This window comes from Ornithorhynchus anatinus, chromosome X5, assembly GCF_004115215.2.
Source record: "Ornithorhynchus anatinus isolate Pmale09 chromosome X5, mOrnAna1.pri.v4, whole genome shotgun sequence".
NCBI lineage: Eukaryota > Metazoa > Chordata > Mammalia > Monotremata > Ornithorhynchidae > Ornithorhynchus > Ornithorhynchus anatinus.
The window spans coordinates 52,628,579-52,642,313 of record NC_041753.1 but is presented as its reverse complement, the minus strand read 5'-3'; the positions used below and the strand labels follow the sequence as shown (position 1 = coordinate 52,642,313).

At 44.1% G+C, this 13,735-nt stretch overlaps 1 protein-coding gene across 3 annotated transcripts in view; it reads right to left on the bottom strand.

Moving 5' to 3' along the window:
* Nucleotides 1–13,735, bottom strand: part of SPATA6L (spermatogenesis associated 6 like) — a 39,120-nt gene that overhangs the window by 19,071 nt on the left and 6,314 nt on the right. For all 3 annotated transcript variants that reach the window (XM_029055851.2, XM_029055853.2, XM_029055852.2), the window contains exons 2-5: nt 13,046–13,180; nt 10,986–11,034; nt 7,070–7,111; nt 2,356–2,480 (exon numbers count right to left, since the gene is read on the bottom strand). In XM_029055851.2, coding sequence (XP_028911684.1) covers nt 2,356–2,480; nt 7,070–7,111; nt 10,986–11,034; nt 13,046–13,180 — 351 coding nt within the window. The remainder of the gene's footprint in view (nt 1–2,355; nt 2,481–7,069; nt 7,112–10,985; nt 11,035–13,045; nt 13,181–13,735) is intronic.

The window sequence follows — 13,735 nt, the reverse complement described above, 5'->3', positions numbered from 1 at the left end:
ACTGTGTAACAAATGCCAGAGTAGCTAGCTGGATTCAACTTATGACTGGGATGGGGTAAAAACCAAGTAAGTGAGAGAGACCGCTGCCCAGTTTAAAGCTGATCTAGCAACCGACATAGATGAATCAGACCCAGGTGATGTGGGAGGGAAGGGAAGAGGAGCCTTGCCTATACGAACCAAACTGCCTGTTCAGACAGTTCCAATTCAACCTAATTTGTTACCCTTCCTACTCTCTAGTGAACAAAATTCTTTTGCCTAAAGTTTCTCACGTGTAGTCTCGATCCCCACGATCTTTTTTTCTATTTGGCAGGCTGAAGGGAATCACAGTGACCTGAGTTTAAAACTCTATATGGCATCAAAAAGGCAGGCATTAGTTCCATCAACAAAAATTACCAGTAAATAATGCAAAGAGGCAACAGAGGGGCCGTCATATAACTATCTAGAGAAACGCCCTTGTTGTCTCTCTCTCCCTCTCCGACCCCAGCTTTGCTCTGTGCAGATATTATGTGGTGCTCATGTGCAGAACACATCCAAGAGCAAGTAGCTGGTGTCTAGAGGCACCGATATCTTGCCACTCGAAGGGCAGTTTCAACTCCCCTTCACTATCTGTCTCTGCAGCTAAATGTCATGTGGCTAGGGAGCTCCCTAGCTCTGTAGGCCCTGCTGGACGTAGAGTGCTGGCCACCCTTGCCAGCTGCTCCCCGTTTTAAGCAGATAAAATCGGTGTTCAGTTCAATCAATCAATCAATGGTGCTTATTGAGCACTTACTCGATGTTGAATACTGTACTAAGTGCTTGGGAGAGTAATGTAGAGGATGGAGTGAACAAAGCTTGCTCTCTCCTGCCTGGCTTCCAAAAGACTTTCCTGAGCCTTACAACCCAGAAGGGAGAGTTGGGTTCAAGTTCAACACAACTAATGAAGCACCCTCTAACACAAAAGCAGACCCCGATTGAAAATTGGTTTAGTTATCATGATTAGGAAAGATACTGCCTCTCAAAATAGGGCAATTTAATAATGATCAGAAGTTTATAAAGGAAGCAATCACAGTAATTATAGTGTACAGATAAGAAAACCTCAGTGAGTCTTGATTCTGGGTTTGGTCCAGATAATATCCAAACAGTTGGGCACTAATCTGAAAAACCGATGCACAATCTTGAAATTCTCCAATCAGCTTTCTCTTTTCAAGGCACCTGTCACTGTGGTGCCTAATTCTTTCCATGCTATCTTATACATTTTAGGATTGCTCAAGCTCAAGGGCAAATATCAATCAATGGTATTTATTGAGGGCTTACTGCGTGAAGAAAACAGTACAATATAATACAGTTGGTAGATGCAATCCCTACCCATATTCAAAAATCCTCTGACTACCCTTCAGTAAAAACTGGGGTTTGGAAAATAACCCAGATCGATTAGCGGTTCCCATCTCCAAACTCAAAAAATGTTAATGGCACTGAATTCATTGTTTAGTATCTGAAATAGCTAATACTCATTCATTCAGTTCACTGAGAAAAGTTACTAAAGAAGAATAAAAACATGATTCCTGAATAGAAAGTAATGATCTCTTCCTTAGTGAACCTCACAGTCTAATGAGGGAGATGGAAGTCAAGACAGATTTCAAAACAAATAAACATACATCACAAGGGATAGGATACAGATGTACAAAGAAAATATAAGAATACGAACAACAGAAATATATAACCATATACGAGAAGCAGCACGGCCTAGTTGACAGAGTGCAGGCCTGAAAGCCAGAGGGCTTGGGTTCTGATCCCAGCCCTGCCACTTACCTGCTGTGTGAACTTGGGCAAGTCACTTACCGTCTCAGTTCCTTCATCTGTAAAATGGGGATGCAATACCTGTTCTCAGACTGTGAGCCCCAAGTGGGACATGATCATCTTGTGTCTACCCCAGCGCTTAGGACAGTACTTGGCACAGAGCAAGCATTTAACAAGTACCACACTTACTATTATCATCATCATTAATAATAAATATAAGTTACTGAGACTAACACAGGGGCTAAAAAGTGATTGGAAATACCCTTCAGGTCAGATCAAACTGAGAAGGGTTCAGAGAGGAGGTGAGTTATAGGTAGAACCTGAAAGGAAAGGAAGAATTTGGCTTGGCAAAGAAGAGTGGAAAGGGCATTCTCCAGGCAGGGGTAATGATATCTGTGAAGGCGCCAGGTGACAATCAGGTTTCCTTTGCTCTCTCCCGTAAAGAGAAAGTGAGGGCATCGAGATCATGTGATCTGTCACGGATCCAGCAGTGAGACAATGGCTAAGCAGGGGTTCAAATGATGGGGTTCTGAGTTTTACTTTCTTGGGAGGAAACATGACGTGACACAGATAACTCACCGGGAACCCACGAATTTTCTTCATAACCACCTCTCGGTCAACCTTGTCATTGCTAGATGGCAGTGTGGACTCAGGAAACAGAAATTGTCTTGTATTTTCTTCATAGAATGCCAAAATTTCTCCTTCTAGAAAGGAAGGAGGAAAAAACAGGAGGTTCTAAAAGAGTCCTGAAAATGTCACAGACATTTTGGTAAATGAAGAGAAGCTCTTTAACATCTCTCATTCGAAGTACAGTTCAAAAACAGACCCCCTACGGAGTAATAATATTCTTCAGGGCGCAGGTGGTCTAAGGATCGGAAGGAATCAGCCCAATTTTCCACGACCTTCGAACTGTTTAAAGGTCCCTCCTTAGCTTCTCTGGGTCTAAGTCTTCTCACCAAATTCATCAGAACAAGGATCTGCAGTGTGCATTTAGCAACCAGTAAAAGAAGTCCTTCCAGTCAGAGAAAAAAAAAAAATCTAAGAAGGCTGTTTGCAGGGGCGCCACCTCCATACACCTCTAATGTCGGGAAAGGCATTACTCCTATGGGATTGGCACTGTGGAGAGAAACCATTATTGCTGAATTGTACTTTCCAAGCGCTTAGTACAGTGCCCCGCACACAGTAAGCGCTCAATAAATACGACGGAATGAATGGATGAATTAGCCTCACTCGCACAGCTTTTGCGGCAAGGAAGGCAGCTCCAGCTAAGATGTCCTGCCTTTTGAAGCCAGTTGGGAACCAGAAGGTGAATGATTCACTTTTCGCTCCTTGGCAGCAGCCTAAGGCCTCCTGGCCCCAGAACTCAGTGGGGTTGGCTCCGGCATCAGATCACGGGAAAAACTCCTGAAGGATGCTCCCAGAATGAGGTGGATGCCCAACCTCAGAAATGGCTGCGGAAGCTCTGCAAACCCTGCCGGGCCAGTTTTCAGAGCAGTTGGCGGGGGCGGAAGACATCAAAGAAGCAGCAAGATTAAAAAAAAAAAAAAAAACTCCCCCTTTTCCACTCTTCTTTCTCTTCTCTCTTTTCCATCTTCTTCTTTCCCTTTATTCATTTCTCCCTGTTCTCCTGTCCCCCAACCCTGTTTTCCTCTGCTTCCCTCTTTACTACTTCATCTGTTCCACTCTTCCCTTCATTCTCTACCTTGTAGAGGAAGGCCAAATGTCAATCCAGTTGCTGAGAACTTCTAGCTCATTCTCCCTTTGCACAGAAATTAGCCCACGCAAAAAGGACAATGCAGGAAGGGGATCAAGGCAACTTTTCTCTCCTCCACGCTTGAGGAATGAGCATCTCCCTGCCCTGCACTGAAGAGAGAATGCGACTGACCCGGAACTACCTACGGCAGGAGAGGAAGGGATGGATCAAAGATGAGAAGCTGCATGGCCTAATGGATAGAGCACAGGCCCGGAAGTCACAGTCTTAATCCCCATTTTATACATGAGGTAACTGAGGCACCGAGAAGTCAAGTGACTTGCCCAAGATCACACAGCTGACAAGCAGGAGAGCTGGGATTAGAACCCAGGTCTTTTTTTTTTTAATGGTATTTGTCAGGTATTATACTAAGCACTGGGGTAGATAGGAGCTAATAAGGTTGGATATAGTCCATCATTCCCTGTCCCACATGGGGCTCACAGTATTTTTCCCCATTTTACATTATGAAGTAACTAAGGCACAGAGAGACTTGCCCAGGGTCCCAAAGCAGACAAGTGGTGGAGCTGGGATTAGAACCCAGGTCCTTCAGATTCCCAGGCCTGTGCTCTTTCTACTAGGCCATGTTGCTTCTCTCGGGACCGCAGTCTCATCTCTCTCGCCACCGACCCTTTGCCCACAAGCTCTCTCTGGCCTGAAACTTTCTCCCTCCTTCACAACCTTCCTAAAATCACATCTCCTCCAAGAGGCCTTTCCTGACTGAGCCCTTTATTTCCCCTATTTGCCCTCCCTTCTGTGTGGACTGTGATCTTGGATGTGTACCTCCCCCTTATGCACTTTGATATTCACCCCCCACCAGCCCAACAGCATTTACAGTATATGCCCATACAAATCATATCGAGTCTGGAAAAAATTAAAAAAGGAGACTGCAAAAGAGGAAATTTTATACAATATCAATGCAGACCAAGTGCATAATAATCTGATGGGGGTACTTTAAATTCAGTCAGAACATGGCAATGATTCTTTTCATTTTCTAATCATTTTCCCCAAGTAAGCTTAAAACTCCCCATGGGTTAATAACATAAGCCATTTCACTGACCTCAAGAGTAGGATTATTCTGCCACCATGTGCCCATTTGTATTTTTCTACCTTTGCTAACATGGAAAGAAAAGCTGAATGCAACCATCCCGCTTAAAGCTCTGCTGAACACAAATCCTCTATCAGTAATCCAAGGGTGTTAAGTGGCAACTGGTTATAACCAGCAATAGAGCCAAAAAATACATAAAAACGGAAGGAAATCCAAAATTCTACCCTTCGGCCAAGCGTTGCTATCATTTGAATTAATGAAGAATTTGACCAAACATTCCAGCCGGCCGATTCACAGACGGGGTGATCATTTTTGCCACCCCAAAGGCTCTAAATTGATCGTCTCCGCTGAGTTCCTTAACAATAGAATGCTTGGTAATTATACAGTTGTTAAGTATTTATTGTGAAAATAAATACTTAAGTAGTGAGATTAAATCCTTTTTACGTTATGAATTAACTTTGAAATTTACAAAGCACAATGCCTTCCTTACTTTCAACAAAATAATCTGGAATACTGTCATGGAGATCTATGACAATAATTCCAATTCCAACTCAATCAATCAATCTATAGTACTTACCGAGTGCTTATTCTGTGCCAAGCACTATACCAGATGCTTGGGAGAGACTCGATCAATTGATGGCATTTATCGAGCACTTACTGGGTACACAATACTATGCTAAGCACTCGGGAGAGTACAATACAAAAGAGTTAGGAGACCTGTGCCCTGCCCAACAGGAGCTTACAGTCTAGAGGGACAAATACAGAGAACAATGCAGGAACATTGGTAGACGTGTTCCCTACACTCAGTCTTGAGGGGGAAGACCAACATTAAAATAAATGACTAATGGGGAATGGGAGAGTATAGGGATATGTCCTTAATCGCTGTGGGGCTGGGAAAGGGGCGATTATCAAGATCTTAAGGGGTACAGATCCAAGTGTGCAGACAAGCAATATAGAAAGGATGGCGAATAGGAGAAATCAGGGCCTAGAGAAGGAAGGTCTCTCGAAGGAAAATGGTGATCTTCCAAATATGAGAGAGGAGTGAGTAAGATGGAATAGAATATATTGCATTTGGCAAGAAGGAGGTGATTGGTCACCTTAGATAAAATTTCTGTGGCATAAAAGGAGAGGAAACCAAAGTGCAATGGGGTCGAGGAGAAAATTGGAGGAAAGCAAGTGGAATCAGGGGGTGTAAACACTCAAGAAGTCTAGAGAGGAATGGGAGGAAGGAAACAGGGTGATAAATGGAGGGAGCTGTGAGGTCAAGGGAGGGGTTTTTTAGGAAGGGGAGACACTGGCATGTTGGAAAGCAGTGGGGAAGGAGCCACTGGACAGTGAGGGCTTGAGATGGCAGTCAGGGAGGGAAGAAGAGAGGGGGCAAGTGTTTTAATAAGGTGCGAGGGGACGGGGTCGATTTTGAGAGGAAGCGGGAGACCTCCTCTTGAGATACTGCCGAGGACGGGAAAGTCGAGGAGCGGTCAGGAGGCAAGGATTGCTAAGGTGCAGGGGAGATTTTGGAGAGCTCACACCTAATGATTTCAATTTTATTAATGAAGTAGTTGGCAAGGTCATTAGGGCCAAGAGATGGGAGGGGTGGGGGGGACAATGGGTATGAGTGGGGACTTAAAAGCCTGAAACAGTTGGAGAGGGCCACGGGCAAGGGAGTCAATAAGAATAGTGACGTACCATTACCCGGTGGAGGAGAGGGCAGAGTTAAAGCAAGTGAGGATGAACTTTAAATGGACGACGTCAGCCTGGTGTCTGGATTTACACCAGCGATGTTCCGCAGCTCAAGCACAAGCGCAGAGGAAGCGGACTGTGGAGGTGATCCAGGGCAGGGGGTTGATGATTCAATTGAAAGAATTGCCAAGGATTTTAATCTACCATCTGTTTTGAGTGTAAATATTTTTTAATCCATTAAAGGCATAAAAAAAAAAAATCTGCAGTATAACTGGTAGCTGGGTGCTGCTTATCATTTTCAGTGCAATCTCAACACTCAGGTACAGAAAGTTGGGCACATTCTTACGCATCCATCTGCACAAACCAAGTGCAGCCACCTTATCTTTCAGGGAGAACTGTTCACAAAAATGCCACGTTCAAAATTTGCCACTTTAGGCCAGGACTCTAGGACCCATCGGTAAATCGGTCCCTGGGCCAATCTCAAATGAGATTTTAATAATTGAATCTGGCAGAACAAATCATCAAAAAAACCCCAAAAAACACTAAAAATATCAAACAAAAACAAATCAGTCAATTGAAAATAATACCTTTAGGACAAGTTTACTATTTCTTCAAGTTACCACCATTCAACTATTACAAAAACCTAACTATGGTATTAGTGAAAATTTGACAGGGAGAGAGAGAGAGAGAGAGAGAAAGGAGGAAGAGGAGACAGAGACTGACAGAGAAATTACCTGTGTTTTAAAGTACCTATTCAAATTTATATCCCTTTAAATCCTAAATTAATTCCCTTTTTAAAAGTATTTAACAACAATTACCTGGATGCACTAGTTGAATTAATTCAAACTTGGTGGTGTAGCCTGAAAAAAGGGGAAAAAAACAGTATTGTAAATATTGTATCCTCTTCCCTCTAGACTGTAAGGCAGGAATTGTGTCTACCAAGTCTATTTCATTTGACTTTCCCAAGAGCTTAGTATGGTGCTTTGCACACAGGAAGCACTCAATAAATAATAATGATGGTATTTGTTAAGCGCTTACTATGTGCCAAGCACTTTTCTAAGCACTGGATACTGATTGACTGATTGATAGCTGTCCTTCGTATTTGAAGACATCATTGTGAGTGTGGAGGTGACTGAAAAGGCCACAGTTAAAATACTTCATCAGAAGTCAACTGTAACAGTTAAATTCACACGTGGCGTGAGAATATAACTGGATCTTTGACACACTGGAATTTCAATAACAATAATAATGATACCGTACATTTAGTCTCCTTTAGCCTGTAAGCTCTTCCTTCAAACTGTAAGCTCCTCCTTCAGGCTGTAAGCTTCTTGTCAGCCAGGAATACATCTCCCAACTCTGTTATATTGTACTTTTCCAAGCAATTAATACAGTGCTCTACAAAGAGTAAGTGCTCCGTAAATATGATTGATTAATTCAATATAATGTGGAGAGGGTCCAGTCTGAATCAATAAAGTATTTTTGGTTAAGGGTAGTTATACTACAGTACCTTGGGAATGTCTCCTTTTTGTTTCTGTACACCTTTGTGAATGGCAAGTTAGTGAGGCCTAAATGAATGGGGTTTTATTCTCTTTGATGACAGGCTACTTTTCCTCCTAAAATCTCAAGGTTCACTTGTTGTTCTTTATCCCACAGTGAACATTACATATATGTGAATTACACTTAGTGGGCACTGCATTTCAGGGTGACTACAGGAGCTCTTAAGTGCGCCCTGAAATTTTCGGGGATATACCAGGTTGGATTTAATTATGCACATCCAGAGACACTTGCGTACTAAAGAACTTGATGCTATCTATAGTGACATCCAAGATAGATCTTCCAGTTCTAGATTGGCCTAGTGGGAAGTACATGGGCTTGGGAGTCAGGGGACCTGTGTTCTAATCCCAGTTCTGTCATTTGCCTGCAGTGTGACCCTGGAAAAGTCACAACTTCTCTGTGCTTCGGTTTCCTCATCTGTAAAATGGGGGTTAAATACCTGTTCTTTTTCATCCTTAGACTGTGAACTCCATGCGGGATACAGACTTTGGGACAGGACCTGCATTATCTTATATCCACCCCCTCCCATGCTTGGCATATAATAAACCTTTAACGCATACCACAGATATTATCATTATAACACTCTTGACTATCACACCATATGCAAACAAGTTAAAGGATGGGATGTTGCTCTGCTACCTAATTATATAAAATGGATATACGATTTAGCATTTTTAATACGTATCCTGAAATTGATATTAGAATGAAACTCCTTGAGGGCAGGGTCCATGACTTTTACCCTTCCTGTTTTATACCAAGACTTAATACAGTGCTCTGCCCACGGTAGGAGCTCACTAACTAATACCAGTACTCATAAGCACCAACTCCAGGGGGACAAAAGAGAACATATCCCAAGGAGCTTGACACCGTATGGACAAAGCCAACTGCTTCACCCCTATGGCATTCTGGATAGGACAGGCAGCCATACTAGCCCAATCCATCCCTTGGCACCTTAGAGAAGCAGTGTGGTCTAGTGGATAGAGTGCGAGCCTGGGAGTCAGAAGGCCCTGGGTTCCAATCCCGAGTGTGCCACTTGTCTGCTGGGTGACCTTGGGCAAGTCACTTCACTGGGCCTCCGTTACCTCAACTGTAAAATGGGGATTAAGACTGTGAGCTCCATGTGGGACATGGGCTGTTTCAACTTGATTAGCTTATGACTACCCTAGAGCTTAGTACAGTACCTGGCACCCAGTAAGTGAGTAACAAATACCACAAAAAAAAAAAAAAGGCTGGAGGAGGAGCCACGATGGCAGTCCCACCTCTTGCCTCCAATCGGGCGTTCGTAATCCCGGCCCTGGGGGTTCCTGTCGTCCTCAGCGGAGCTGGGCCTGATGCCATCCTGACCCTGGCCCCCATGAGGAAGAGCTGCCCAGGGCTTCTGAACCTCTTCTGGGCCTGGGGAAGCAGCAGTATGCAGCAGAGGCTTGTGGACAAGGCAAGAGAGGACTGCAGCAGCTCTGGTTGGCTTGCTCCCATGGTCCCTGGAGCCAGGGGCAGGCAAGAGCAGCCTCACATCCCAATGTGGATGAGCGTACTAGTAGTAGTAGTAATAACAATAAATAATAATTGTGGTATTTGTTAAACACTTACTGGGTGCCAGGCACTGTACTAAGCGCTGGGGTGGATACAAGCAAGTCGGGTTGGACACAGTCCCTGTCCCACCTGGGACTTAGTCTCAATCCCCATTTTACAGATGAGGTAACTGAGGCCCACAGAAGTAAAGTGACTTGCCCAAGGTCACACAGCAGACAAACGGCGGAGCCGGGAGCAGAACCCACGACCTTCCGACTCCCAGGACCGTGCCCTATTCACTAAGTTTCCACGTGATGCAATGCACCGTCAAAACGTTTGGGAAAGAACAACAGAAAAAGCGACATATTTCTAACCCATAAGCTTTTTTTTTCATACTGACACTGACTATCACGGAGAAGGCAAGAGGGGGAGCAGGGAGACTGTTTCCCCTCCAGAAAGCAAAGTTTGCATCTCAGGTAAGAAGGGAACAGACACTACTATTTCTTAATGTACAAGAGAAGAAACTCTCCCATTAAAGGCTTATTACAAGCCATTTCACATGAGCACTTAAGTGCGGCTCTGTAAATGCTAAGCAACGATACAAGACTGTATTGATGATACTTAAGTTGCTCCACTAGACTTTCAACATGTAAACAGATCAGTAACACTTGGCCATTGCATCCTATTTCATTGGGAAAAGCGGGACCTACCTTTTGAACTATCATTAGGAGCTATTAATAAATTCCATGTTTTCATTTTAAATAATGCAAGGGAAAATCTGAGTCTGAAGAAACAGTTAGGCTAGTGCACATTACTTCACACTTGTAAATTTACAGACGGTAGAGAGAAAAGCATTAAGGCAAATCACTGAAAGGTACAGACAGTGTGTTTCTTGAGGTTTCTGGCCATCACCCAAGAGTTTTAATTGCTGACGTGGAAGACAGTACAAAAAGCTTATGACCCTAAATTAAATCTCCTGGAATTGATCAGTCCTCCCAGGCCCACCCAGTTTGGACCTAATCGGCAAAGCAGTACACTTTCCGTGGAAGAGTTAATCCCCTCGAAACAGTTCCTTAGGAGAAATGAGGCTTTCTGGCTAAAGTTGACTTCTTTTTTGTTTTGGCATTTTATTTATCTTCTTTATTTTATTTGACTCTCAACATTTTTAAGATGCTGGTCAAGGGTTTGGTCAGCCAAGCTCTTCAAAAATCACTTTAAAAATATATATTTGAATGAAGCCTACTCTGAACTTGGGAGAATGGAAAATAATGACTTTAAGAAGCACATCTTTATTCCTGCATTTTAAAGGGTTATTGAGGAAAGGGTTTTAAAAATGAAAGTCAGATTTTATGCCCACTTCTTTGTAAATAAATGGAAGACAATGCAGTATCATTATTTAGAAAGCAGTTACGCATGTTTACATGAACTCTATTCATTTTTCCATACTCTTGGTGTTACCTATTTTATCCACATTTTTCCTCCTGCTTCTGCTGGATATATACAGCTTAAGTCTGCCTGTCACCCCAGTGAGATTTTAATTGTAGATTGCAGGGACTAGTGCCATGCTCTTGACAGAGTAGGTGCTCAGCAAATAAATTCATTGAAATGAACGAACCGTGGCACAATTTTACATCACTGAATTTACAGTCGCTATTTTTAAGTACCTACATTCCAAAAGTTCCAAAATATCAGCAGGCTCTGATGCATTTCTAAACACCTAGGGAAAGGAAAAGAAATGACATAAAGGACACTTTAGTGATAATATGCACTGAAATGGATTGCATTTTGTTGTGGATAGTGGATTGTTCAAAAAAGTACATTGCTCTAGATTGTGGTGGATAACTGTGCATTCTCTCCCAGGGCTTAGTACACTGCTCTGCACAGAGTAAGCATTTAATAAATACTATCACTATTACCGCAGATACCTCTAGGACAACCATCTCCTTTCGCCTCCCAGAGATCTGGCACCCCTGCATTTATGATTAAATCGGCCCTTGACTTTTCTCTTCCAGACTGAACCCTGATCCTTCGGCCTTTCTTCACGGGTGGTGCTTCATTCTGTAGCGCTACTCTGAAACTTCTCCTGACTCTCTTATACCCCTTCTCCGTACCCAGTATACTAAATACAACAAATCCATGCCAATTATATGGCAACTACGGCAATCGCCACCACGCCCATTGGCCAGGGGCCGCTGTCTTGGCACTTCCTCCCCTACTTCTGTGAGGAAGAGGAGGCCTCCCACAAGAAGGGATGGCTGGGCAGAATCCCCAGGCTCTGTTAGCACCTCCACTCTCACCGCCCTCTGCCCACCACTGGTTGCGGCCTATACTGGGTTGCGTGGCATGCTCAGAGAAGAAAGGAGGATGATGGGGGCGAGGTTGGATATAGCCACAGCTCCCATGAGCATACACTGCCCATTCTGGGGTGCTTTTTGGGGGTGGGGGGGATTGGATGGTGGTGTTCTGCTGCTGCTGCTAACCAACCAGCTGGAAAAAAAAGAGGGGAAGGGTTTTGTGGGAAAGGGGATCAGCACCTTAAAAATAGCCCGACCATTACAAACCCAAGCATTGCTGAATATAATGGAACGACTGTCATATGTTAGGCTACTACTTTTATATCCTAATATCACGCTTGCTGTTTTAACTACAGTGTTAAATTGCTAAGTTTAGTTTGAAGATGAGAAGATTTCATCCCCAGAATTTCTTCCTCTTGGCGATGTCGCTGATGATTGGCAAGAGTCCACAGATGACAAGGCTCCACCTCGGAAACGAATGTCATGTTGGCAGTTGGGTTGTAGTAAGAAATTGGCAAGGTGAGGTAGGAAAGAGAGAGCCTTTCTCTCCCCACTCCCCACACTCCTCTATCACCAACCTACTCACTGTACCTTGATATCGACTGTCTCACTACAGACCTGCTCACGTTCTCCCTCACGCCTGGAGCTCTCTCCCTCTAATATCCGAAGACCACTACTCTCCCCATTTTCCAAGCCCTATTAAAATTATATCTTCTCGAAGAGGCTGCTGCCCTCATTTCCTTTATACACCCTCTCTTCTGTATTGTCTATGCACTTTGTACTTAAGTACTTTGATATTCACCCCAGCTCCACCCCACCCCACCCCCAAGCCCAAAGTACGGATGTGCCTATCCTTATAGTCTGCCATTTCCTCTATTTACAATTCATTGTAATGTCCGTCTCCCCCTCTAGACTATAAGTTCCTTATGGGCAGGGATCTGGCTACCAGTTCTATTGCACCGTACTCTCCCAAGAGCTCAGACTAGTGTTCTGCCCTCGATAAACACCATCGATCGATAGATACAAGATGAGACGCAACACTGGCCTGGTGGAAAGAGTGTGGGTCTGGGCTTCTGATGACCTGGGTTCTAATCCCAGCTCTGCCTCCCTTTCCTGTAAAGTAGGGACAAAATATGAGTCGTCCCTCCCTCTTAGACCATGAGCCACACACGGACAGAGATTATGCCAGATCGGATTATCTTGACTCTACCCCAGTGTTTAGAACAGTACCTGGCAAATAAGCACTTGAAAACCATTATTATTATTACTATCATTATTATTACTATTCTACCTGGTTATTTGCAGGGTGTAAGTTTTCTTTCACAGGAATTTCAGTAATAGAAGTAAATAAATCTACTCCGGAACAAATTTAAGGCAAGCGTATTCTATTCCAGCATTTCAAAAATACAACCTAAGGGGAAAAATGAAGTTTACCTTTTCAAAATTCATAGTATGTTGAATCTCGATGGGAAAGACAGGTGGAAAGCATTCCGTTGCCCTGTATTGGTTCAGGTTGCAAACGCTAAGGTAAACATTCTTCTCCGGCAAGAATGCTCCCTGGCAAGTGACCTAAAACGGAAAGAAATCATCGGGGAAAGTGAAACTGTCAGTAGTTCAAAACGCTAAGGATTTTTCCCACATCTCACTGAAAAGGGCTATCGGGTTTTCTGAGACGCAACCCTGGGACAAGAACAGTGTTGGGGGACGAGAAGTGTGGTGGTGGGTGGTGGTGGGGAGGTGGAGGAAGCCAGAGGAGGAGAGAGGGCGTGACACAGAGTGGGAAAGGGAGGAAATGAGGTGGGTAAGAGAGACAGAGAGAGTCCCAGAGACCACGCATGAGGAAGATGTGCTGGAAAAGACAACCGAGTGAGCTTCCCTCCCTGCCACACATGTTCCCCGACTTGTTCTGTCCTCCTGAGGGAAAAGAAGCACGAAGTCCTCAGTTCAGACTCCCCTGGACCCAGCACCTGATGATCCTAAAGATCGTATAAGCGGCATGGCTCAGTGGGAAGAGCCCGGGCTAGGGAGTCAGAGGTCGGGGTTCTAATCCCGGGCCCGCCACTCATCAACTGGGTGACTCTGGGCCAGTCACTTCGCTTCTCTGAGCCTCGGTGACCTCATCTG